The sequence below is a fragment of the Myotis lucifugus genome, unplaced genomic scaffold, assembly GCF_000147115.1.
Source record: "Myotis lucifugus unplaced genomic scaffold, Myoluc2.0 scaffold_54, whole genome shotgun sequence".
NCBI classification, from domain to species: Eukaryota; Metazoa; Chordata; class Mammalia; order Chiroptera; family Vespertilionidae; genus Myotis; species Myotis lucifugus.
In genome coordinates, this window is record NW_005871102.1 from 1,652,858 (window position 1) to 1,677,197 (window position 24,340).

Consider the following 24,340-nt stretch of genomic DNA (forward strand, 5'->3'; position numbering starts at 1 on the left):
AATGGATTAGCCAGTTAGACATACTCTTACATTGTTTTCTGATTTTTTATTTATCAGTCTATTTGTCATGCTGGACCTTATGACTCCTCTTGAGGGAAGGTAGGAAGTAAATTCAGTTTTTCATAAACATTAGGGATAGAGAAAGGGGAACCTTACCATGTTTTATTAGCAAAGGCCTTTCATTGTAAAAAAGTAGATTATTCCTGTAGAAACCATGTAAATTACAGAAGGGAATTATGACCAAGAATATGTTTTGGGTGAATAGCTGCCAAGTACCCATCTCTCTAGATGATTACTATTCTAAATATTTTTCCATTAGCTAGTTTCAGCTTAGGAAATAGATTAGACCCTTAATGGCCTAAGCAACCAGGAAATGAGTGATATATTTATAGATTCCACCAGTGAATTTGAAATAAAACTTCTTGCCTATTAAGAATTCTGACTGTAATACTCAATGTAAATGCTTTTTAACAAAATGATTTTTCAGTGTTCTCTGTTTCTCTCCTATCCCAACCCCCTTGAAGGTCTGATATTCTTTTATTTTATTTTTTATTTTATTTATTTATTTATTTATTTATTTATTTTTTGCTTAAAGTATTACAAAGAGTATTACATATGTCTCCTGATATTCTTAATAAAGAGAATAAATTACCTAAAATCACATTTTGAGGAAAGCCTGATTTTTCATTAAGTGTGGGCTGTCAAATTACCATTGAGTTTAGGTCATATGTTTTAGTAGTAGAGACAATCCATTTCTATTTTGGGAGTCTATAGCAAGTCTGAACCGTGGACCTCTCTGATTGGCCCCATTCAAGCCTGCAACTTCTCCAGACTAAAAGGTGCTGGAGAAAGCTTGTTTCCACCCGACTTAGACCTGGGAGTTTCCTGTGCTCTGTGGAAGATGGGATGACTGTGTCCTATACAGAGGCCAAAGGTTAGACAGGCTCTTGCTTTCATTAGGGCCCTTAAATATATGCGATTTTTGTCATTTACACATCAATAAAGCTAAAATATGAAAAGAATATTTAAATGTTCTGGTTGTAATCCATGAAGCAAAGATCATGTCAAAGTAAAAATAAGTTCACAGATATTAATCAGTGACTCATTTATTGATAATTTTCATAGAGTCTGAGGAAGCATCAACAGGGTCTGAAAACCTAGAAATTATTTTTAAAAGTCTAATGGTTACAAGTCAATTTCAGATTTTAAAAAAACACTTCCCCATAACTTTAATTTACTATATATCCATGGTTCGCAACTCAGGGCAGTTTTGTCCCCAGGGTACATTTGGCAAGGTCTAGAAATTTGGGGGTTGTCACAACCACGGGGGATGGGTACTACTGGTATCTAGTGTGCAGAGGCCAGTGATGGTACAAAACATCTTAAGGTGCATAGGACAGCTCCCTACAACAATACAATTACTCTTCCCAAAAGTTTTGGTGCCAACTTGAGAAACTTCTGTATTTGTGACTCTGTGACTCAATATAAGAGTTCTAGAATTTGGAGTGTCTACTCATGTTTAATTCTGGTAGGTCTTGAAAACAAAATGAAGACCATTAAAACTCACATCTTAACCATGCATATCGTTACAAACTGCTTGCTTGTTCTTAGAGTTTTACCCCTCTTTAGATAATTAGATTTCCACAATGGATTCTTGAGTTTGGTCTGAGGCACTGTTATTATTATGGGAAAACAAACAGAGAAAGCACTAAAAGTTCCTACTTTTAGTTATGTGTTATGTGTCTGACCTGAGCAGGTTTAAAGATTGAGTGATTCTTTCATAGATAATAATTCTCACATAATGCTTCAAAGTGCAGTCAATGACTGCTCTGTCAAAATTGAACCAATCATTAAGTCTAGTGCTATTGTTTTAAAATAAAATAAGAAGCTCACAGTGTTTTGGTTGCAGAACCAACACAAGGAATGGTTACAGACCAGACACATGAATTTTCTTCTCCTTCGTGATGATAAGATATTCCTCGCACTTCTAGGTTCTTTTCATCGACCGTTTATTAAAGCTGACCCTCACTCACCTCTGCATTAAGCTTTGCTCATTGTGGACTTTAAGAAAACTCAGGGAGGAACTGACTGTGAATAAGGGGTTGGCACTTGCAACCCTACACCATTTGCACAACTAGCAACATGATATTAAAAATGAGGAAGAGGAGAAATACAGGGTTGGGTGGGGAATTTTCCCTGAATCCTCAATGATAGAACTGTATTCCACTTCCTATCTTTTCTTCCCCACAACAGTTGAAATTCTACAGTAATTTTCCTTTTAGTTATTTACCTTTTTAAAAAAGTTTCCATAATTAAACCTAATAGATTAAATAGCACTCCTTTTTACTCATTGAGTTGATATAGTAATGCCTGTAAAAAGAATTATTCCACAACATTGTATCAAAAAACAAACTTTTCGGGGATGTAGTAGTTTAAGCAGCATCATAAAGCTGTGGCTTTACTAATTCCATGTTACATTAAGTAAAAAAAAATTAAATACAAACCAGGGTTGTGACATACCCTGAAACTTGGGATTTGAGGAAAATAACTATTAGAGAAAGAACTCCATAGAGATCAGTGTTAGTAGCAGTAATTGGAGTATTCTGATCTGATTTAATTTGCAATATTCAAAATAGTTAGGCTATTGAGTGTAGAGACAAATATAATGATCACTATTACAATATTAGTGTATGAAAAGACCATCCCATTTGGTGCTGGTGGAAAACAAAATGTTTAACCACTGTAACCTCTCTGACGGCCTGATTAGCAAGTTAATGCTTTCCCCTTTTTGCTTTTCAAATGCCATTCCCTAATTTTACATTCAATTTATCTTTTTCTGAAAACCTTCTAATTTCATGTGCTTTAGGCCTACAGAAGAGAACGTTGCTTAGCAACCACCAAAATAACTAATAAGCCCATATCCAGTAAAGGCTTGAAGGACTTATTTTAAATTTATATGTTTCTTTATTGACCATTAAAAGAAAAAAAGAAAGAACTCATGGACAACAACAGTGTGGTGATTGGGGGACAAGGGTGGAGTTGTTTCACTTTGAATTTATTCTAATTTCTGCATTAATAATATTCATATATGTGTTGTTTGTAACAAAAACAAAACAAAAAACACAGTATATTTAATGCGAATGTCTCTTTTCTCCCATCATCTTTGTACTAACATTGCTCTATATTCATCATTTGCTTTAGTTATTTGTTTCCAACAGAATACCCTATCAATGACATACGCTGGGTAAAGAAATGTTTTCTATTTCATGAATACAGAATTCTACAATATTGTGTTTTTAATGCCACGAAGCTATTTTCTTTAGAGGAAATAGGTTAAAGTTTTAGGAGAGGAAAATACTTGGAGATTAAATGGAAATGGTTGATACATACCTATACATTTTTTGGTTATTGACCCAGAAGTATATGAGAGGAGTATCTGAGCTAAGGGCTTTGGGGTGGGAAGTGGTGCTGCCCCGCTGCCATGTGCTGTCACTTAGTCCTGGCGTGCTCGCTTGTCAGAGGTTTCAGTCTTCCTGCTATGACTTTCAAAGCTTCATTATTACCTAATCTCAGACCTATTTTCTTCATATGCTTCTATCCTGGGGTAAGTAGTGAAGTATCAAAGAACTACTTGGCCATTAGGAGAAGCAAAAGAAATTGTTATTCACAAAAATTAAAAAATTTAATATGTATCTTTATTTAGTTTTACTATATAATTATTTACACATATTTGCTAATATATATAAACATTACCCTACTCTCAACTTTTTGTCTTACTACTGAAAGGGTTCAAACAAACCTCCCCAAAATATACCGCTTTGGTATGTGAACAAGCTGAGCGGAAAGCAATTAAGATCCAGCAGATTCAAGAAATACTTCTTTAACTACCTAAAGGAATCTAGAGAAGGGGCCTGCCCCAGAAAGACAGCTATCACCAGAGATTACATTTTGTCTGAATGATCTATGTGTATGATAGGACAAACATCTAATTACCAAACCATCTGCTCTTCTTACCATCCTGTGAATTACCCTTCTCCCTGGTCTGTTACCCCATTTCTTCACTCAGGATGGCATATAAGCATCAACTGCCCAACTTGCCCTTCAATCCCATATCTATGGGGCCCCTGTACGTACATAATTAAGTTTGTTTTTCTCCTTTTAACCTGTTTTATGTCAGTTTAAGTATTAGACCAGCCTAAGTGTAGAGAATAAGTTCCTATACTTCCATTTTAATAATAGGTAAATGTTGGTCATTTTAGTCTTGCAAATCATAATCTCTTATTACATTGCATGCTTACAGTTCTCCACAAATTCATGCTAACTTGAATGTAAAACAATAGTTGTATAGCAGTTTTGAACATTTAAAATGTATATTTAACTATATTGAAGATTATAATACAGGATCATTAAGACAAGACAATAAAGAATGAATAGGTAGCAATTTTAGAAATTGAAGATAGCTGCTTGTTTTGCTTTTCATTCTTTTTTTAAAAAAATATGTTTTTATTGATTTTTAGAGAGAGAGGAAGGGAGAGAAAGAGAGAGAAACATCAATGAGATCAATTTGCTGCTGCCTGCACACCCCTTACTGGGGATGGAGCCTGCAACCCAGGCATGTGACCTGACTGGGAATAGAACCAGCAACCTCTTGGTGCATGGGCTATCACTCAAACAACTGAGCCACACTGGCCAGAGCTACCTTTCATTCTTTATGTATCTTTGGTTAACTGGTAAGCAGGCCTTTTTTTCACCTAAACATTTGAAGGTTTTCTTAGATCCCAAATGGACATTTTTAATAAGAAAAATGTATTGCAGAATATGTATGCCCTTAAGGCTAAAGATGGTCATCATATTAGAATTTGCGACTGAAACTAAACCCATTAGGCAGTAATATTATCTCTTAAGTTCATGCTTGCCCTGGTTGGTTTGTCTCAGTGGATAGAGCGTCAGCCTGGGGACTGAAGGGCCCTGGTTTAGATTCCGGTCAAGGACACATGCCTGCTCAATCCCCAGTAGGGGGCATGTAGGAGGCAGCCGATCAATGATTCTCTCTCACCATTGATGTTTCTATCTCTCTCTCCATCTCCCTTCCTTTCTGAAACCAATAAAAATATACTTAAAAAATATTTTTTAAAAAGTTCATGCTTAATTTGAAGAGTAATTAAAGCATAAGGATTTTAGCTATTTTTCTGATCTTCATGATATTCGAGAGTTATTCTCTGTGATGAAACTATATGACCATTTTTAAACCTGAAATGACCACTTTGGGGGATGATATTTTAAACTGTACATAAAAAATAAACTTGCATTGAAATGAATGAAACTAGAATGCTCTGGGCATTGCCACCACGGCTTCTAGGACCACTGTTAAAAAAATTAAAACCTTTTTATTATTTGACTATTAGCCAATTAAGCAATTTACTATTGCTCTTAAAGCAAACAAAAAGTCAGTTTTTAAACATCATGGAAGCCACCCTGACAGATCATTCGAGGAATGCTGCCTCCTCAGTCCACAAGATACTTTCCGTTGTAGCAGACTGTTAATATGTGTATTGCACTTGTCAGCAGTTCACCTTCAGTCTTTTCTTTTTCTTTGTTTGCAAATGCCTTGTTAATAATACTGTTAGATGCAGTATGAGTTTTTAGTTCATATGTTCAATATACGAGGATATAATATTAAAGTAATATAATAAGAGAAATACAGAGTTCAGCTTTAAAAATTTAAAAGCTTTTATTTCAGGATTTCCAAATTCAATTTACTCTCTTCTCTCATTCATCTTATAATGAACCGGTTGTAGGTGGGGAAAAACCCAGAACCTCTGTAATCACACATTTCAGTTTTAATCATGGCTCTGACCTTAAGTTACTGAAACTCTTAGGGCATTGGTTTTCTGGTTTGTAAAATGGGTTTGATAAGACCAGCTTCATAGTATTGTCAAACCCAAAATATATACGTAGTTAAAGCTCCACCCAGCACAATAGATGTGAAATATGTGTTATTGCTGTCCTCCTTCCCTTTCACCCCTAATTAAACTCAGCTATCTTTGAACTGCAGCGGATTAGTTTTACTGGTCAGGTCTAAGCTTCCAGATAAGCTGCTACTGTTAACCATTGCGTGGGATAGTTCTTTTGACTCAAAGATACAAATGAAAAGTGGAAAATTTTATTATAATACAATTATAAAGAAGGACTATGTATTTCATATGATAGCCCAGAGTAACCGTGTTTTGTTGATCAGGTTACAACAGATGAATATCATTGTACAACAAATGCTCTCTTTGTTCCCTGTTCTTGTCACAGTGGCTCAATTTAATAAGAGGTCATTGATTAAACTGTTTGCATTGTAGTCAGGAAACTGGAGAGGACAGCTAAACTAAAGGAGATCCCCTCACCCCCACCATACACCCACATTGCCACCCTTTTACCTCCTCTAACCTGTCTCAATTATTTTTGACAGAAGGCCTCATGTAAATTACCAAATTGCTCCCAAGTGAAACCAGACCTAGGAAGATTTCATTGCTCAGAGAACACTGGTAGAGGTTTGGAGTTGTGATACATTTTATTCCACCCCCTGGATGTTTACGGTTTGAACAGGCAATAGGGAATGGAGGCCTTGACTGTGTTCCTGCACACGGAGAACACTCCGTCTCATTTCTAAAGGCAGCCGCTCCATCTTCCCTTCAGTGTTTGGCAGATGATCCTGCCCCTGCAGACATCATTTTCCTTAATATTGATAATAACAGCAGCTAACATTAATCAAACACTTTCTAGAACCAAGCAGCTTACTGAGGGCTTTGATATGCATTATCTTATTATTCCTCATAATATCAAAAACGCTTTTATTTTCTCATTTTATGGATGAGAAAACCAAGGGGAGGCAGCTTAAGTAATGTGCTCATGTCACACAGCTGGTATGTGGCAGAGTCAGGTATCAAACCAGGTTATTCTGAACCCTGGAGCCGCTGTGTTGACTGTTATACCATGTGCCCTTCCTCTAATTACATAGATGTTGGCTAGACCTTGTAGACTTTAATGACTGCCCTTGGCCTACAGACAGTATATTCCAAATTTGCTGACCTGATATTTGAAACCTACCACAGGTTGATTCAAATCTTCCTTTGAAACCTTATCTCCTTACTGTACCCAACATCAGTTCACCACTTTGGCCAGGCTAAGTTAGTTTTCCCTATAAAAAATTACTTCAGCCCGAGCTGGTTTGGCTCAGTGGATAGAGTGCCAGCCTGCGGACTGAAGGGTCCCAGATTTGATTCCAGTCAAGGGCACATGCCCAGGTTGTGTGTTCAATCCCCGGTGGGGGGTGTGCAAGAGGCAGCTGATCAATGATTATCTCTCATCATTGATGTTTCTATCTCTCTCTCCCTCTCCCTTCCTTTCTGAAATCAATAAAGGTATATTTTTTTTAAAAAAAGAATCATGTAATCTGCAAAAACTGGCAATTTAAAAAAAAATTATTTCACTTTGCCTGTTTAAACCCAATCCATCTTTTCCATGAAGACTTTTCTGTCTTTAGAGTCTTCATTCTGTTACAGTCCTCCGATCACTGCTTATTGCATTCCTTGGCAGACCTGGTGTATTGTATTGTGCGAGCTGTGTGTGTGTGGAGGAGAAATCAGTATTTCAGAAGCTGTGGTGTCTGGCACATGCTGATCTCAGTATATGTTTGCTTACTTCCTTTCTCATCCGTCAGTGATTGGGGGTATGTGCTTTGGAGCCAGACATACCTGTTTTTTAATTCTATCAGTTCCATTTCTAGCTGTAAGAATTGAGTCAAATCACTAAGCTCCTCCACACTTTAGTTACCACGTGCATAAAATGGATAATTATAGCTCCTAGCTCATTGACTTGTGATGATTAAATGAGATTCTATGTCTAGGACAGTGAATGCTTACTAAAGATTATTGTCATTATAAAAGAATTTTTAGTATATATTAGTCATTATGTTACTATATTACAAATATTACTAGGTGTTCCGGTTAATAATGGCGGATTTTGTAATCAAAGAAAACACGATAATTTCAAGAGAAACATCAAAAGTGCTTTATTCAAAGTAATGTCCATCGCTAGCTACACATTTCCCCCATCTTTCAAGTAATTTGTGGATACCATCCCAATAGAACTTTTCTTGTTTTGAGGCAAACCATTCAGAGATCCAATTTTCCACTTCTTCATAAGTTTTGAAGTGCTGCTCAAAAAGTGCGTGTGCCATCGATCGGAACAAGTGGTAATCTGAAGGAGCAAGGTCTGGTGAATATAGCGGGTGGGTTAATACTTCCCAGGCAAGATCTTTTAACGTGTCTTTAACTGGTTTTGAAGTGTGTGATGGTGCGTCATCATGAAGCAAAATTACTTTGTCGTGTCTTCTGGCCCATTCTGGTCGTTTTACGATCAAAGCGTCGTTCAAATTGATTACTGGTATGTAGCAGCCCTTGAAACCCTTATGTTTAATTAGGTAAAGTTTAAGCGGATGTGTTGTGTTTAAAAACAAAGTTCAACTAAGTGAATTTTAAAGATTTTAATGGCTTTATTGAAGGATTCATGAATCGGGCAGCATCCAACCTGGCAGCTAGAAAGGAGCTTCGAGGAGCTGTACAGAATGAAGGACTTTTATAAGCAGAAGGGAGCAGGACAAGGAGGATATACTAGGCAAAAAAGCAGATTGGTTATTGCCAAAGTCACTTTACTTTTTTAGAGGTCTGTCAGGCAGATGACCTAACTAGTGCTGATCAGGTGATTCCTGATTGACTAGTTTAATTTCCATTTCTGGAAGGGATGAAACTTTAATGAAGTCTCTGTTTGGTGACATGGGGGTGGGGCTTAGTATAAGCGCCTCCATTTTGGGCCCAATTGTCTTGTTTTTAACAGTTGACTATGGATTTAGAGTTACAAATGAGGTAAAAGTTGAACTGTGAAAGAGTTGCAGTTACTCTTTCAGGGTCTGGAATCTACCTCACCCTCATTCTTTGTAGTGACATGCAAATGAGGAAGTAAGATACCTAGTATAACTGTTAAGTATTTATGTTCCACTGTTTTTTCTTAGTTTAACCTCAGGGATTTTTTTTTTTTTTTTAAGAATCTGGTTTTTTTTCCTGAGGTTTTGAATTTGCCTAGCAATTGCTAGGAAAGATAGAAAAGATAATGAGCTGAATGGCTGGAATTTGACATAAGAATAATGGTTTTCTTTACTTACCTTTGCATGATTTTAAAGAGAACTAAGATTTCACTTATCTTTTACTGTTGCCTTTTTTCCCCCTTTGTACAAACTCAGTGTGTGTTACTGGACTATTCTGAAATTCAAAATATTCTGAAAAGCTTTCTTCTATTGATACTTCTATGGTTTCTTATTCTCATTTTATTTTATTTTGGGGTTTTATAATGTGCACTTCTAAGTGTAAATAGAAACCTACTTGAAATAATTGGTTTTCTGTGATTAACAAAGTACTTGTAGAATTTTGTTTTTCTTATTGTTCTTTATCTCTATGTTGATACCATGAACATTTTGTTATGATCCCTTAATACTGTTATTTATACTTCATGAATGTTTATACTGAAATAGGAAGATGTGTGAAGATGTGTAAAGATGGTAATGTGTGATGATGTTGGCTCTCGGTTCTTGAGTTCAGCAAAGAAAGAATTCAGAGCCAAGAACTCTAGCACAAGAAGATTATTTAGTATGCAAAACAAAAGTATACTCAAAGAAAAGATTCAAGTGGGCTGCTCAGAGAGCTGTCTTGGCCTTTTAGAAAGAAAGTCACAGAGGCAGAAGAAGTGAGCCAGTTGGGCTGTGTTGACTCAGGAAACAAGCTAGGGAGGCAAAGAAGGGCCATTGCAAGCAGGTTCAGGGGGTAGCCCAGGATGTGTAGCTGCTGTCCATTGCTCCCCTGGTTGTGAGTTTCTTGTATTCCCTTAGAGCTTAGGAGAAAGAAAGCAAAGATACACACCTGAAGAAAGAAGACTGGGGCGTTGGGGTATGCTCCAGAGCAGCGGTCACCAACCAGTGGTCTGCAGACCACTGGTTATCCATGAAGTCCAAAAGGTTGGCAACAGCTGCTCTAGAGAGAGAGCGCCTACACTGGGTCCTTAGTCTTAAGGGTTTTTAATCTGTTTTCTAAAGGCAGGAATTTTAGGGGTGATCTCAGGGGAGGATCTCAATGGAATATTCATCTGGTTTCCAGGTGTGCCCTTTAGTATGCTGACTCATCAAAATGAGCATATGGGTTCAGGATCATGGTCTCTACTGCTTAATTGGTGCTAGGGTAGGGAGTCATTGGTCATTGCATCTGGTCCTGAAGCCAGACATGGCATAGCTTCATCTGGTTTTGCTGCTTTTCTGGGCCTGAGCTGAAACACAACTGAGGCATATATGTTATCTCTATTGACCAAATCTCTGTCTCTGTAGTTAACAGACCCCTAAAATTACTTGATGCTGATCACAACTTCATTGTCCTGAGGGCTTAATGCTTAAGGGAATGGTAGTGTAAGAGAAAAGGAGGCAGGTGAGTCAGGGTGCTGGATGAGGCCAGTTTGAATCAGCCATATGTCTCAGTTTCCCCATTCCACTTGCCAAGGAATTCTCCTGGCTTCTTACTGTCCTGCCTCAATTAGACAAGGGCCACTCGGGAAGAATGAGCAGTCTCTACAGGGCTCCACCTGTCCCTGTGGGGGACGCAGAAAACTTTTCTGCCCTCTAGACCATATTTCTGTCGTGGCAGCTTTGTCTTCTTTTCCTTCTCATCCTGATTTTATGGTTGTTTTGATGTGAATGTTCAACAAATAGAACCTGAGGCATGGGAAAAGGTCCTTTACAGCCACTCTTGCGAGGTGAGATCATTTTTTAATTTGCGTTGTTGTTTTTTAATGTATTTGCTGCTTTGACTGGTGGATAACAAAATACTGCTTTGAAACTGCTTTGCTTTGCTTTGCTGCATTTGGGGAGACTAAATATAGAAAAATATGCACATCGTATTCAAGTTTTTCTTGTTTTGGTTGTTTCCAAATCTGACACTTGAGGATAAATAGGTTTTCTCTGAAGGCCAGAGGTGGTTTATCAGACTCATACTCATCCAGTATGACCCAGGTATGGTTCTGTTAAAAATAATCCTAGAAAAATGATGGTTGGAACAAAATCAGCTACCTGAGTAAACTCTTTCCATGTGAAAATCTTAAAACAGCACTTCAAAACCACTAGAGATTTCCTTCGTTAAAATTTTAACTTGATGAGATCCAGAGGCTTTTGAGAATTATTTCATAGCTGGTTTGGCCTCTGAATAGAAAGACTGTAAAGATTAACTAATAAAAAGTGTAACAACTGCAATTGAGTCCTCTTTTATAGGGAAAAGAGTACTATTAGAAAATCCAAATGAGGGTACAAAGTAGATTGCAATTGTTGAGACATTATAGCATCTCTGGGGAGTTTCTTTTAACATCTTGGAATAGTGTTACCCTTTGATTTTATTCTGATAGAGACTGAAAAGGTATTTCCACCTTCAAATTGCCTAAGAAGACTATTTAGTGGAGGGAAATTGGGCACATTGCTCTTGACTCTTTCTGAGCTGGGTGAAAACTTCTGATCTCTTCCATGCCTCTCATTTGCATGACCACGGGGAAACTGAAACCAAGGGAGGTTAAATGACTTGCCCTGGGACAGACAGCGAGCTAGTCCTGCTTGAACTGGGGACCATATATTGGTTAGCACGGATGCCAGTGTTGTCTGCTGCCCCTTTGATATACAATCCTCTCCAGGTAAATTTTAGCAGCAAATGGTGTTGTGGGCACTGCACCCTGGATCTCAGGTAACTCGCACCCCCCCCCCCCCCCCCCCGTGCCATTTTTAGTGGAGTCACTTGGTGTGAAGTAGATGACTGCAGAAACAACAGGGGAGATCAATGGGCCAAAGTTCTCCCGGGAAAAGGCAAAAGAGTAACAAAAGTGTCTTGCCAGGGAGCTTGGGACTGTGTGTAAACCTGACTATATGAAGACCACTGAAGTTTGGGAGGGGATTGTAGCTGGTATTTCTGAGACTGCAGAAATGTTTTTAGGAAAGGGAAAATCCAGTACAAAGACAGTTTTTAAAATAGATCATCAGTTTTCAGAAGGTATGCTTTTTGTGGGGACCACATATACATTTCATTGCATAAGAAAGGAATCATTTGAATTTTCCTTTGCATACTCTGAAAGTGAAGTATGGAGGAACAATAAAGGATGCAAATCAAACTTAGAAAGTCCTTGCTCTAGAAAATGTATGCACTGTGGCTGTGACGGAGGACCTCTTGGATTTAGGAATGAAATGCTCTTAATCTAGTCCTGTGGATAATTAAAAAAATCTTTTTACCTTTTGAAAATGCCTAATTATTTACCTAAAAACCTTGTGGAATTCTAAAAGGACTGAATTATTTGTAGTTGTTAGTTTCTGTTTGTTTATGTAATTTAAAAACTACCTTTGCAAAACCTTTGATTATGTTTTTAAAAATATTTTGCACTCTTATAGCCCTGATTCCTTCAGTGTCTTACGCTTAATACACCACACCTAGACTATTTGATATTGTTTTCCTGGCCCTTTTTTTTTCTTGGATTATGAGTGCTCTTCTTAAACAGGATCACCTACTGTTACACTAATGCGCTCTCCAGGGCACATTGACAATTGCTTAGGTGAGGTTATAATTCTTGTTTGCCCCTGGGCAGTTGCCAGCAGGGAGTAGGGCATTGTGGGAAGTAGTTTCTTTACCTTCGACAACAGGTGTCTTTGTCAGTGCACCTTATTCAGATACCAGTGTGGAAGCACTGAGTCACTGTAGCAAAGAAAAGTAGGAGAGCAAAAGGGATTGATTGCTTTCCCATCTGGAAAATGGTCTGCAAGATAATGGGAAATCTTCTGATGCACGAAGAGGTTTGCAGAATTTTTTAACGTGCTTCTGAAAAGATAAAAAGGAATTCAAAAGGTATGAGCTGCCGGGATGCCTTAGAACACCTTGTCTCCTGACTATCATTTAATTTTTACCTGGTTAGTCAGCGTTAAGATAAATGTGCTGGAAAGATTTTTAACGAAAATAATGCTTGAAAGACAAAGCTGCATTGTAGGAAAAAATAGGAAGTAAAAATGCTTTACCGGTTCCAACTAGCGTCAAACGCAGTTGGAAGTTGTTTTAATCTTGGGGATTTATGTAAAGTATTGCATTTTCTCTTTAAATAAGCCTATTAGACTTGCTTCTGTTTCCTAGCAATAGGTTGCTCCCCACACTCCTTTCACTGGTGTGTATTTACTCTCGAGTGCTATAGCAGTTGCAAGACTCTCCTAATCACATTTACATGGAACACGTACTACTGAAGTGATCATGCTAATCTAGGTGAAGATACTTCAGGAAAACTGGAGAAATAGATATTATAAATTTCATTCTAAGTTTTGTTTTCTGAAAAGCAAATAAACTTACACAACATAACACTGCTATCGGTAATTAGGACAAAAAATTGCAACCAGTGTTTGTATTTGATTGTAGACAAGCATTGCCAAATTGATTTCTAAATCTAGCAAATAATGTTTCTCATTGCACTGCAGTGTCATAATCTGTAAACAGCAGAGAAGATAATAGCTTAATTATAAATATTGGAAAAATTTGAAGGAGGTTTGTCCTCCCCCTTTATTTACTTAATGCTTTTCCCATGGAATTAGCATACATTATACTTCCTGGTAATTTAGGCAGCCTTGTAATGATAGTCAGGGGCAGCTTTCGGATTTTCATCTGGGCACATTGAGGGTCATTTACAGTTGCCAACTGTACTTAAATACACTTCGGGTGGCGAAGGCACCAACAGTTCTGGCTATCTGCTGATTTGGATAATTAAGAGAAAGTTCTGAGCTTAAACATAAAAGATGAAGAGAACTCTTTCCTGTGGGAGAAAAGCAGTCAGTTTAGAAATGAGACCCTTGTGCTGCTTTCTGAATAACAACAGAAAACAGTTCTCCAAATCAAGAATTCTGTTTAAAATGTTTGTGTTGTTATTGCGGTAGAAGGGGGTATGATTATTAATTGATATTGCGGTCCCTGTTTCATTTTTATGTTTTGGTACTTTTTTTTTTTTTAACAGAATACTCAGAGGGGAAAAGGGATCTCTTTTTTTCATACTTAAGGAGATAATTTTTAACTACACCAAGAATGCTAGACATTCTGAAACACTAAAGGTCACCATCTATTTATTTTCTATAAATGTGAAGAAATAAGCAGGAAGAAAATCCTCTTCTCCTCCAAGAAGAAGAATCTTGACATAAATAACACCGAAGAAGATAAACTTTTAAAAAGTTCTAATTACCAAGAACATATTTTAAATCCATTAAAAAATTTTTTCTTTAAGGATATTTTCAGTTAGGAAACACCTTAATTTCTCTTTTTTGAAGTTTAAAAAAGATTTCTGAAAAGTGAATTTTTCTGCGCCCGTGTCAAGAATGCAGAAGGTGTTTACCGCGTATACTTCCTCCGTAGATAAGAGACCTCCCTTGGTTTGCTGCTGGGGGTGAATTGCTAGACAAGCCTGTGAGAGCAGCTGCTGTTTTTCCCCCTTTTATTCCTTCTGGGCTTTTGACACCACCCCCTGCAACTCAGGTGGGTGTGTGCATTGGCACTGAGCTGCGGTAGGATTTTTCCTTGGACAGCGTGGTCTGGAGTTGAGCAGCAGCTGCTGCCTGGAAAGGTCAGCTGGCAAGATGATGGAAGAAATCTCCATTATGGTAGCCTATGACGCCCACGTTTTCAGCCAGCTGCAAGATGAAGACTTCCTCACTAGTCTGGTGGCCATCAGCAAGCCCCGGTCTATGGTAGGTGGTGCCTCGCACGCTGCTCTGGGGCCGGCTTTTTCTTTTCTGATATGATAGTTATACTCCTACAGCAATTGGGGCATAGTTTCCTGGGGATCAAAATTAAAGTATTGCTCTTGGCTTTGTGTTACAGGCCACAGCAAGGGCTACAGGTTTTCAGAGATTTATTTACGTAACTAAGCACTGTTATATCTTACAGTACATTTCAAGTGTCTGAGGAGTAAAACTTAGGTAAATGCTTTTATACTTAGTGAGGTTGATACCGTCACTTTGCCCCACATATATTTGCCTTCTATGAATGCATACGATTATTAGAGCTAACTTCATTTGCACACAAATAATTCAGTCTTTTTGAAGTGGAACATTTTTACCATGAGCCATAACATTGACATTGAGAATTGAACTAGTATTTAAAAATCAAATAACTTTCAGAATCTTTACAGTATTACTATGAACTATTATGAAAATGACGTCTAGTATAATCTTAGATTGGACTTAATATTCTGTTGTTGTTTTTACCGTTCTCCAAGGGTCTTATTAGTGTGCCTGTCCCGGTGGAATAGAAAAATGAAGTTTTTGCAAATGTTTGTTCTTTCTTCTCTGTAGATGTCATTCTTATAATGGCTACTGAGTTTAAGATATCAGTGATCCATACCGTTTAAACAAGCTTTCTTTACTATTGTCATAACTTCTTATTCATTTTTTAATGGTTCTCTTCACAAAAATAGTACTCTTCTGAAAGAGTATAGTACTCTTCTGAAAGAGTATAGTATATTATAACAGTTATCTTACTAGTTTGAAATCCTGACTTTCTATTTTAAGGCATATGAACATTAAACATATAATATGGCAATTTCTTCAAACAATAAATTGCAATGAAAAATTAAAGGGGACACTCATAGATTGATCTTAAAAGACTTAGATGCAGTTACTGACCTTGTTTAGATGCTGATTTGAATTATAATAAACATCTATAAGGTAATTGGGGAAAATTTGGCTACTAATTAGCTATTTAGTGATATTAAGAAAATTTTTTTTGGTGCAATAATTATATGATTATGTTAAAAATGTGGATAAAACTAGGTGACTGTGTTGATAATTGTTGAAACTGGGAGATGAATACATGGGGATTCTCTATACTTTTCACTTTCATAGCTATTTTATAGATGGGGATTAAAAGAATCAGCTGGCCAAAAATAATAGCAAAACAAATACAAAACCATGATATACTTCTGAAAGTGTTCATGTATAGAAACATCTAGCCTACTTTGCATTCTTTTTTTAAAAATATATTTTTATTGATTCCAGAGAGGAAGGAAGGGGGAGAGAGAGATAGAAATATCAGTGATGAGAAAGAATCATTGATCGGCTGCCTCCTGCACGCCCCCCATTGGGGATTGAGCCTGCAACCCAGGCATGTGCCCTTGACCAGAATCAAACCTGGGACCCTTCAGTCCGCAGGCCGATGCTCTATCCACTGAGCCAAACCGGCTAGGGCTACTTTGCATTCTTTTCCTATTTAAGATACATAATCTATTTTATAATTATATGCAATATATGGAGATTGTTACCAACAACCACAATAGAAATACCAAGTCAGGATAGGGGAGTCCATGGTTGTGGATAATCTTTAAAACTTCATTTTGTCCATTGATTTCACAATATTCCGCCATTAATTCTTATCCAAAGAATTCAGAATTCTATTTTATGTTGTTCTGATGGTCTTGTCAAGATGCTCTTATGGGGTCTGAGATGAGTCTTCAAAAACTTGTTGGAATTTTCCAGGCCAAAGGGGAGATGAAATGAAAACAGGGAGAGGTAAAGTGACACAGTGGAGAGGACTGAAGAGGCTGAAGAGCTAGAAAGTGACTGAGTTACAGGGAGCATCCTGTGCTGAATTAAGTATAGGACCTTGTGTGGTGTGTGTGTACACATGCCTGCAGGAGACAGGAAGAGAGAGAACATGAATGAATTAATTAATATTAATGTGTTTACCGGGAAACACTCTTCCATTTGTAGGTGATATGAATATTATATATATATATATATATATATATATATATATATATATATATATATCCAACTTAAGCTCCCCAAAGGGGACTCCTACTCCTATTCCTAAACCTGGAGCTTATTTGATATGAAATTCAGCCACTAATATGGAATGCCTCAGAGGCATGTTACGCACACAAAATATTCCCCTATATACCAAACCTTTAAATAATCTAGATGTTGGGATGTTGAATTTAAGGAGACAGTTAATTTTTTTAATCAGATTTGAAATTTAAAAGAGTTGATGCGTATAGCCTTTTGGAGGTGATACTTGGTTTGAACTCATCTGGAAAGATATTACTAAAATTATGCTAGGATAAAATATTTATCATTTGCCTTTGATTTCATGTTGAATTTCTTTTTGCTTTGTCTGAGATGAACCCTTTAAATGGTATGAAAAAGATAAATATTCAGATTTTCTAGAGTATAAGATAAAGTTCTTCTCTTTCTGACTTATTACTGCATTGTGAAGCAAATGACATTCTTGCTAACATTCAATCCTCTGGGTTTAGGTTGACTATCACAAAGAAGTTTTAGAGCTATTTAGAAGTTTATGTAGTACAGGATTAAATATCTTTCTGTATTTGCACTTTATTTCATAATGTGAGATATCTTGATTCCTTAAATGGTAAAAATCCCATTAGGTATAGTGGTTTCGGTGTGGAAACTGAATCTTTTCTTGTTCTTAAATAGCCCTGTGGCTTTCTGACATTTTTGATGGAGACTCATAGTAAAAAGTACATTTCAAGTCATTATTCACACAAGACTAAAAGAAAATTTGAAAAAATAATACTTTCTGTTGCTGCATGTGATGTATTGAGGTTCTTTTCTGATGTATTTAATTGTTTAAAGGCTAGTTATGAGCTACTAAATTGATTTGAGAAATATCTTGATCCACACTTTTAAAAAATGTGGCTATATCCTATTGGTTCTTTAAAAATGAATGACAGTGCAAGAAATTCACAGTTCCCTTTATGCAGGTCCCTGTAGACAAGTCACAGATAAGTAAAAGGATAAGGAAGCCAAGCAGAACTTATCTCGTCTTCCAGATCATGCACACTCACACAACATGAGAAATTGCCCAGACCAGTATTGTATTTACTAAGATAAACTAAACTACACTCACCACTAGCAGAACTTAAGAGCTTTAGCATTCCAGCATGAATAAGTTGGTATGTAAGAGGAAAATCCAGTATAGTCAGAATGACTCCAGGGACATGAAGAAAGGTGCCTCATTGGACAGTATTCCTGCCTCCCCTTAAATCCAACAGATTGCTTTTCTTTGGTTGTTCACTAGCTGAAATTATCTGGCTTGCATTTTGAGACAAAATTGTGGCGTCCTCCCCCCATCCTTCCCTCCCCGCCACTATTCTCCGCTCTTCCCCCCCATTCTCACCTCCTCCACCCCCATCCTCCCTGCACCACAAGGACCTTTAAATGCAGCCAGAACTCTCACACAGGAGTAATAGCAGCTAAAGGAGAGAGTCCCTGAAGTTTTCCTTCTGACTGTCTCTGTGTGGAATGGCCAGCATTCTTCTCTATCACCTCCACCATTTCCAGTTATTTTCATACCTGACAGTATAAATAAAGGAAGATCATACCCGTTACGTTTATTATGCATTTCAAAGGAAACTTTGAATATGTATTTAAATTCAAAATGTATGATTTAATGTTAGAACAGTGAACAAGCATACTTGGTCAAGCTCTAATATTTCAGATTAAATGTTACTTTATATTCTGAATTAACTTTTTCATCACTAAGGTGGTTAGGAAGGGAACGTTGCTTCCTCATGTGTATTAGTAGAGGCCAATATGTAATATTACAAACACTTCAGGGTTATTACAGTGTTCTGTCAAGTAAGAGAGAGAAGCAAAATAAATATTTATGGGAGTGATGTTTGCTATCAGGATAGAATGAAGTGTAGAGTAATTACTGCTGATTGAACACTGTGGAAGAAGTCTTCAAAAGGTGGTGATAGAAGCATGTAAGTGAGGTTTTGGTTGTTTTTTTTTGTTTTGTTTTTGTTTTCACTATATTCCCCCACTGAGTTTTGGCTGCTACAGTCAGACAGACACAAAGTGCAAGGACCCTTTTTCTTGCATCTGCACTGGAACCTTAGCATGTAAGTGAGGCTCTGAAGGCTGCCCAGGTGCTTGACGCCCGTAGAAGGGAGTAGGTCCTTTCTGAGCAGGGGGAACAGCTTATGCAAAGGCTGCGAGGTTACTATTTGGGGGGCTTTAACGTTACACAGTCCTCAGTTCATGTTTTACATCTGCGACTTCCTGGTAAATTACTTAATTCCTCTAAATTCACTTTCCTCATCTGAAAAGTGAGGGACATAGAATTAACTTGCTGGATTACTGTAAGGATTCAGTGAGTCACATATAAATAGCACAGAGAAAGAGTTTACTAATTGTCTCCCCTTCTGACAAGGGAAGGGCTATTCAAACTGGGCAAGGCCTAAAGGAAGGAGTGGGCTGAGTAGATCAGGCACCGTAGGGATGGAAAGGGGGGTGGGGGTGGATAAAGGAGAACATGGACTAGCTGGGTTACCCTGGCATATTGCTTTAATTAGGCAATCACTATCAGGATATCAGTCCTACAGGAAACTGGAAGCCTTCTGCCCTGAAGATGGTACAGTGGGTCTTAGGTTGAGGCTCAGGGTGGTGGGAAGGCAATGTATCAGTAGGAGGGATTTATATGGGCCAAACTATCAGCTGAGTAGAAGTATCCATTACTGCAGCGATAATCTGGCAGGGATAGACAGACAGCAGCCACATTGCCCATGGAAAAAAATTTAAAGGGCATTACCACAATGCAGGAGGAAAGAGTTGACAAGTATCTACATGTAGGCCCTTGACAATGGCAGTGTGAGTTAATAAATTAGTCCACACATGCTGGTTCTGTTGGTGGATACATATGGTAGTATTACTTAGGAATAAGCAACCGCTGATCTACATGAGAAGAGAAAATGATGAAGTTGAAACTTACTGTAAGCTTCCCACCCTATAAAATTGGAAAGATTGTTGTTGTGCCAACTTGAACTGGAAAGTTGGATATCAAGAATGGAATGGAGAAAAGATGGCCCATTCTGGCTTTACCATGTTCCACATCTAGAAATGTTTCCTCAGTGTCCCTGTAAGATACTTGGTGTTCAGTGGTTAGAACACTGTCCCTTAACAAAAGCTGTTTACCCAGACTAACATATCTAGACAGCATTGGTAACTGACAGATACCAAAATAGCAGCACTGTGCCAGTAAAGGAAGGGAGGTGAGGGTTGAGCGTTGTGAAATTTCTTCCTCCTTATTGAGTTGGTACATGGATTTCACTTAGCATGTCAAATTAAAAAATAAATCCAGAGCAATTCCATGTGCCAGAGATGAGAACAATGAAATCAATACGGTTACTTCTTCACTGGATATACATTTTAAATATTGATTAGAAGAAAACATTATAAAACCAATTAAGATTCATTCATATTTTAAAAAATGTTATCTGGACAGTTTTATTCTCATTGTTATTTAGCATGTGCATATTTGGCAGTATTTAATAAATTTCAGTTTAGTACAAGGATCCAACTCTTCCCTCAATTGGGTTATCAGTTCTGATATGAGTTAAGGTTCTTACTGTGTAAGTACTAAAATCTTGAGCTATCTTAAACTAGAAAGGCAGTTTATGATATGGACACGAAGGTGTGTCCCTTTAAACGCAAGGGCAGGAGTTCAGCTAGGCAGCAGAGCTGGCTGTTACTGGCCAGCATCCAACAGGTCTCTTGCCATCTAATTAACTTCTCACTTTGGGTCTCTTATTTATCTTCCATTCCCCGAGTTCGCTGCTTCTTCATTCCCAGGGCAGAATATGGATGACGTACAGCATTCAGAGTTTCAGCTCTGTCTTCTGCAGAGCGGTAGTTTGCTGCCTCTGAATCACAACTCAGATTCCTTGGAGAGAGTCTGACTGTGCATGTTAGGTGAGGAGACATGGTGTCGAGTGGAGCAATGATGAGCACAGACTCTGAAGCCAGACTGGGTCAAATCCCACCTTGCCATCCTCTAGCTCTAGCTCACTGACTTTCTAAGCTTCATTTCTCTCGTCTGTAAAATTGGAATTATGTTAGATAGATGCACCTTATAGGATTGTGAGACTTAATCATCCTATATAATAAAAGTCTAATATGCAAATCGACCAAACGGTGGAACGACTGGTCGCTATGATGCTCACTGACCACCAGGGAGCAGATGCTCAATGCTGGAGCTGCCCCCTGGTGGTCAGTGCACTCCCATGGGGAGCGCCGCTCAGCCAGAAGCCAGGCTCATGGCCGGCAAAGTGCAGCGGCAGTAGTGGGAGTCTCTCCTGCCTCCGCTGCAGTGCTAAGGATGTCTGGCTGCCGGCTGTCAGTTGGACATCTCCCAAGGGCTCCTGGACTGCTATAGGGCACAGGCCGGGCTGAGAGACCCTCCCCTGAGTGCACGAATTTTCTGCACTGGGCCTCTAGTTAATACATATAAAGCACTTAAGACTACCTAGCACATAGTAAGAGGCATATGTATATTTGTTGATATTATTCCACACTGATTCTTCCTTTACAAAATCTTAAAATAAAAGATTAACTTTGAGGAAGACTTTATAAGTAATTCACTATTCAGAAATTATGTAGGTTGTTTTGCTAATAAATATGAAATCATTAAACTAGCTTCTATGACAATAATTAGAACTTTTTTACGTTTAATCCTGTTTCATATATTGAAAAATAATCTTTCTATACTTGATTCTGGGGGTGAGGTTAATTTGTAAGTTAATTCAAAATATCTGTTTTATGAAAGATTTTATAGGAACAGTTGACATGAAACATATAATACATTAAATTTTTATTTTTCTGCTTTATAAAATCATAGCTTGTTCGCCATGGTTGAAAAAAATCTTATTCTAGTTTTTGTTTTATGCCCATGTTCGTATTCAATTTAATAATCAATCAAAAGTACTCTGCCTCTGGGTGCTATGGTATCATTTTGGCCCTGGGAATCCATTTGTGGACAAGAAAAACATATTAATTCTGAATCTTATACTAATGATATCACTTATCTACTAGTGCTCAGTATTATGCAGAGACTTCAAATGGAGTGATGTCATCAACAGAGACTTAAAATGGACTGATGTCATCAAAAGTGATTAATTGAAGGCTCTATGTTGGATAGTCAGTGAGGACCTCACTGGTGTCAGGAAAAAGAATAGCTCAGGCAGAGGAAACCTCTGAGAGAAAGGCCCCAGAGTGGTTACGAGCTTGATATTTAACAGAACAGTGTGGTTGGAACACCAGGAGTCAGGTGCCAACAGTGGTAAGACATGAGGCTGGAGAAGTTAGCCGCTGACTGTGATGGAGGGCTCTGTAAGTCAGCAGAAGGCATTTAGGTTTTATTCCTTACATGATGTCCTTGTATTTTAAAAATCTAAAGAATCAGATTTTAGGCTTGGTTAACAGAAATTTCAAATGATTAGGTTTCCAAAGAAGGCAGTAGTAGTACATTAAAAACTCACCACAGTGCTCAAGCTCAATATGAAATCAAATTGTAGCATTCAGACTCAATACTACGATTACAAGTTGGCTTATAAACAGGATTCACAACAAAAATAACACTAGCTCTGATTATTTTAATGCCTCTCTGCTGGTTCAGGACATGAAGCATAAAAAATACTACATACTAACTTAAACACTTATTTTAACTTAAAACATAAATGCGTATTTATTATCAACTTTATTATAGGGCTCCTAACGCTTTTTCTTTGATTAGGAATTCTGACATACATAATGCTTTCCAAGTTCAGCTACCTTAAGAGGGGCAATAAATTAATAAACTTATAAAGAGTATTATTAACTCTAGTCACCGTGCTGTACATTTCACCCCCTGGACTTATTTATAACTGCAAATTTGTACCTGTTGACCCCCTTCACCCATTTTCACCATTCATTCTAATGAACGAATAAAGGAATGAAGGAGGGGAGTGTGGGAAATGAAGATATTTTCATAGAGATGTTAACACTTTGTTTTAGCATTTTGATTTTTAAACTTTTACAGTTTTACCTTTTGAGTAAGTAGTATATTCACAGGGTTTCAAAGTTTCAGCAAATAGCCGAAACCGGTTTGGCTCAGTGGATAGAGCGTCGGCCTGCGGACTGAAAGGTCCCAGGTTCGATTCCGGTCAAGGGCATGTACCTGGGTTGCGGGCACATCCCCACTGGGAGATGTGCAGGAGGCAGGTGATCGATGTTTCTCTCTCATCGATGTTTCTAACTCTCTATCTCTCTCCCTTCCTCTCTGTAAAAAATCAATAAAATATATTTAAAAAAAAAAAAAGTTTCAGCAAATATAAAATGCTATCCCCTCAAAAATAGTGTTCCATTCATGTTCTGCTCTTTGTTTTTCTCACTTGACAATATGTGTTGGAGATTTTCTGTGTCAGTGCATCAAAGCTTCCTTATTCATTTGACAGCTGCATAGTATTTCTCTATGGACTTCTATAATATGTTTAGCTAATTCCCAATAAGTGGGTATGTAGGGTTCTTCCCAATATTTTGCTGCTGCAAATCTTGTGCACCTCATCATTTCAGAAATGCGTGTGAGTGTACCTATAGGTTAATTTCCTCAGAGTGGAATTGCTGGATTGAAGGGGATGTGTATGTGTGATTTTGATAGGTAGAGCCAACTTAAAGGATGCATTATTTACCCACCAGCAGTGTATGTCTGTGCCAATTCAAAGGTGGAAGAGTTGAGTAGAATTCTCATGGGAAAGAAGAAAAGAAGGGAAATTTTCAGGTGGTCAGGTGGAGGGAAAGTTCCAGATCAAAAGAATAGCACTTTCAGGGACACGGGGGTGAGAGAAGTAGCAGGTCTGCCTGGCAAGAATGTGGGAGGAAATATTCCCGCAGCTGGTGAGAGGAGAGGTTGGGTCATGGAAGGTTTGGTATGTAATGCGAAGGAACTGATGCTTTTAATTCTATAGATGAAGGTTTGAGTAGGGAAATAATGTAATAAAGTTGATGAATACATATTACAGAAGAAGTAGCTGTGTGTATCTATTTACTTAAAGTGAAACTGGCCAAATGGGTCTATTTCCTAAAGATCTTGTAACTTAAAGGGTGTTTTTCTCATTAATGACAAATAATGATGATGGAAAATTTGGAAAATACATGTAAATAAAAACTAAAACACAGAAATTATTCATAATTTTACCACTCAGATTCTATCCAAATAACTCCTGTTATCCGTAAAACAATAAATAATATGTATTAGTTTAGGTAATAAGAAGTGGTTTCCAAAGATGGAATAAACTCCTTGTTAAGGGATTCTTATGATTTCATCCAGGAAAAAAGAAAAGAGAAACTAGTACATATTCCTGCATAAATCACAGCATACAGCATAATTGTTAATGTAGGGATATACAATGAAGGCCTTTTCTTGAACAT

The 24,340-nt window shown here is 37.6% G+C and overlaps 1 protein-coding gene across 6 annotated transcripts in view; it reads left to right on the forward strand.

Annotated features, from left to right (window-relative positions):
• RABGAP1L (RAB GTPase activating protein 1 like) overlaps positions 1-24,340 on the forward strand; it is a 417,083-nt gene that overhangs the window by 333,215 nt on the left and 59,528 nt on the right. The window contains exon 1 of one of the 6 annotated variants that reach the window (XM_023753955.1): positions 14,400-14,824. The exons of 4 other annotated variants lie outside the window; for them this stretch is intronic. In XM_023753955.1, the coding sequence (XP_023609723.1) occupies positions 14,714-14,824 (111 nt within the window). In that variant the 5' untranslated portion in view covers positions 14,400-14,713. Of the gene's footprint in view, positions 1-14,399; positions 14,825-24,340 lie in introns of those variants that run through there. One more of the 6 variants, XM_023753954.1, reaches the window with a different exon arrangement.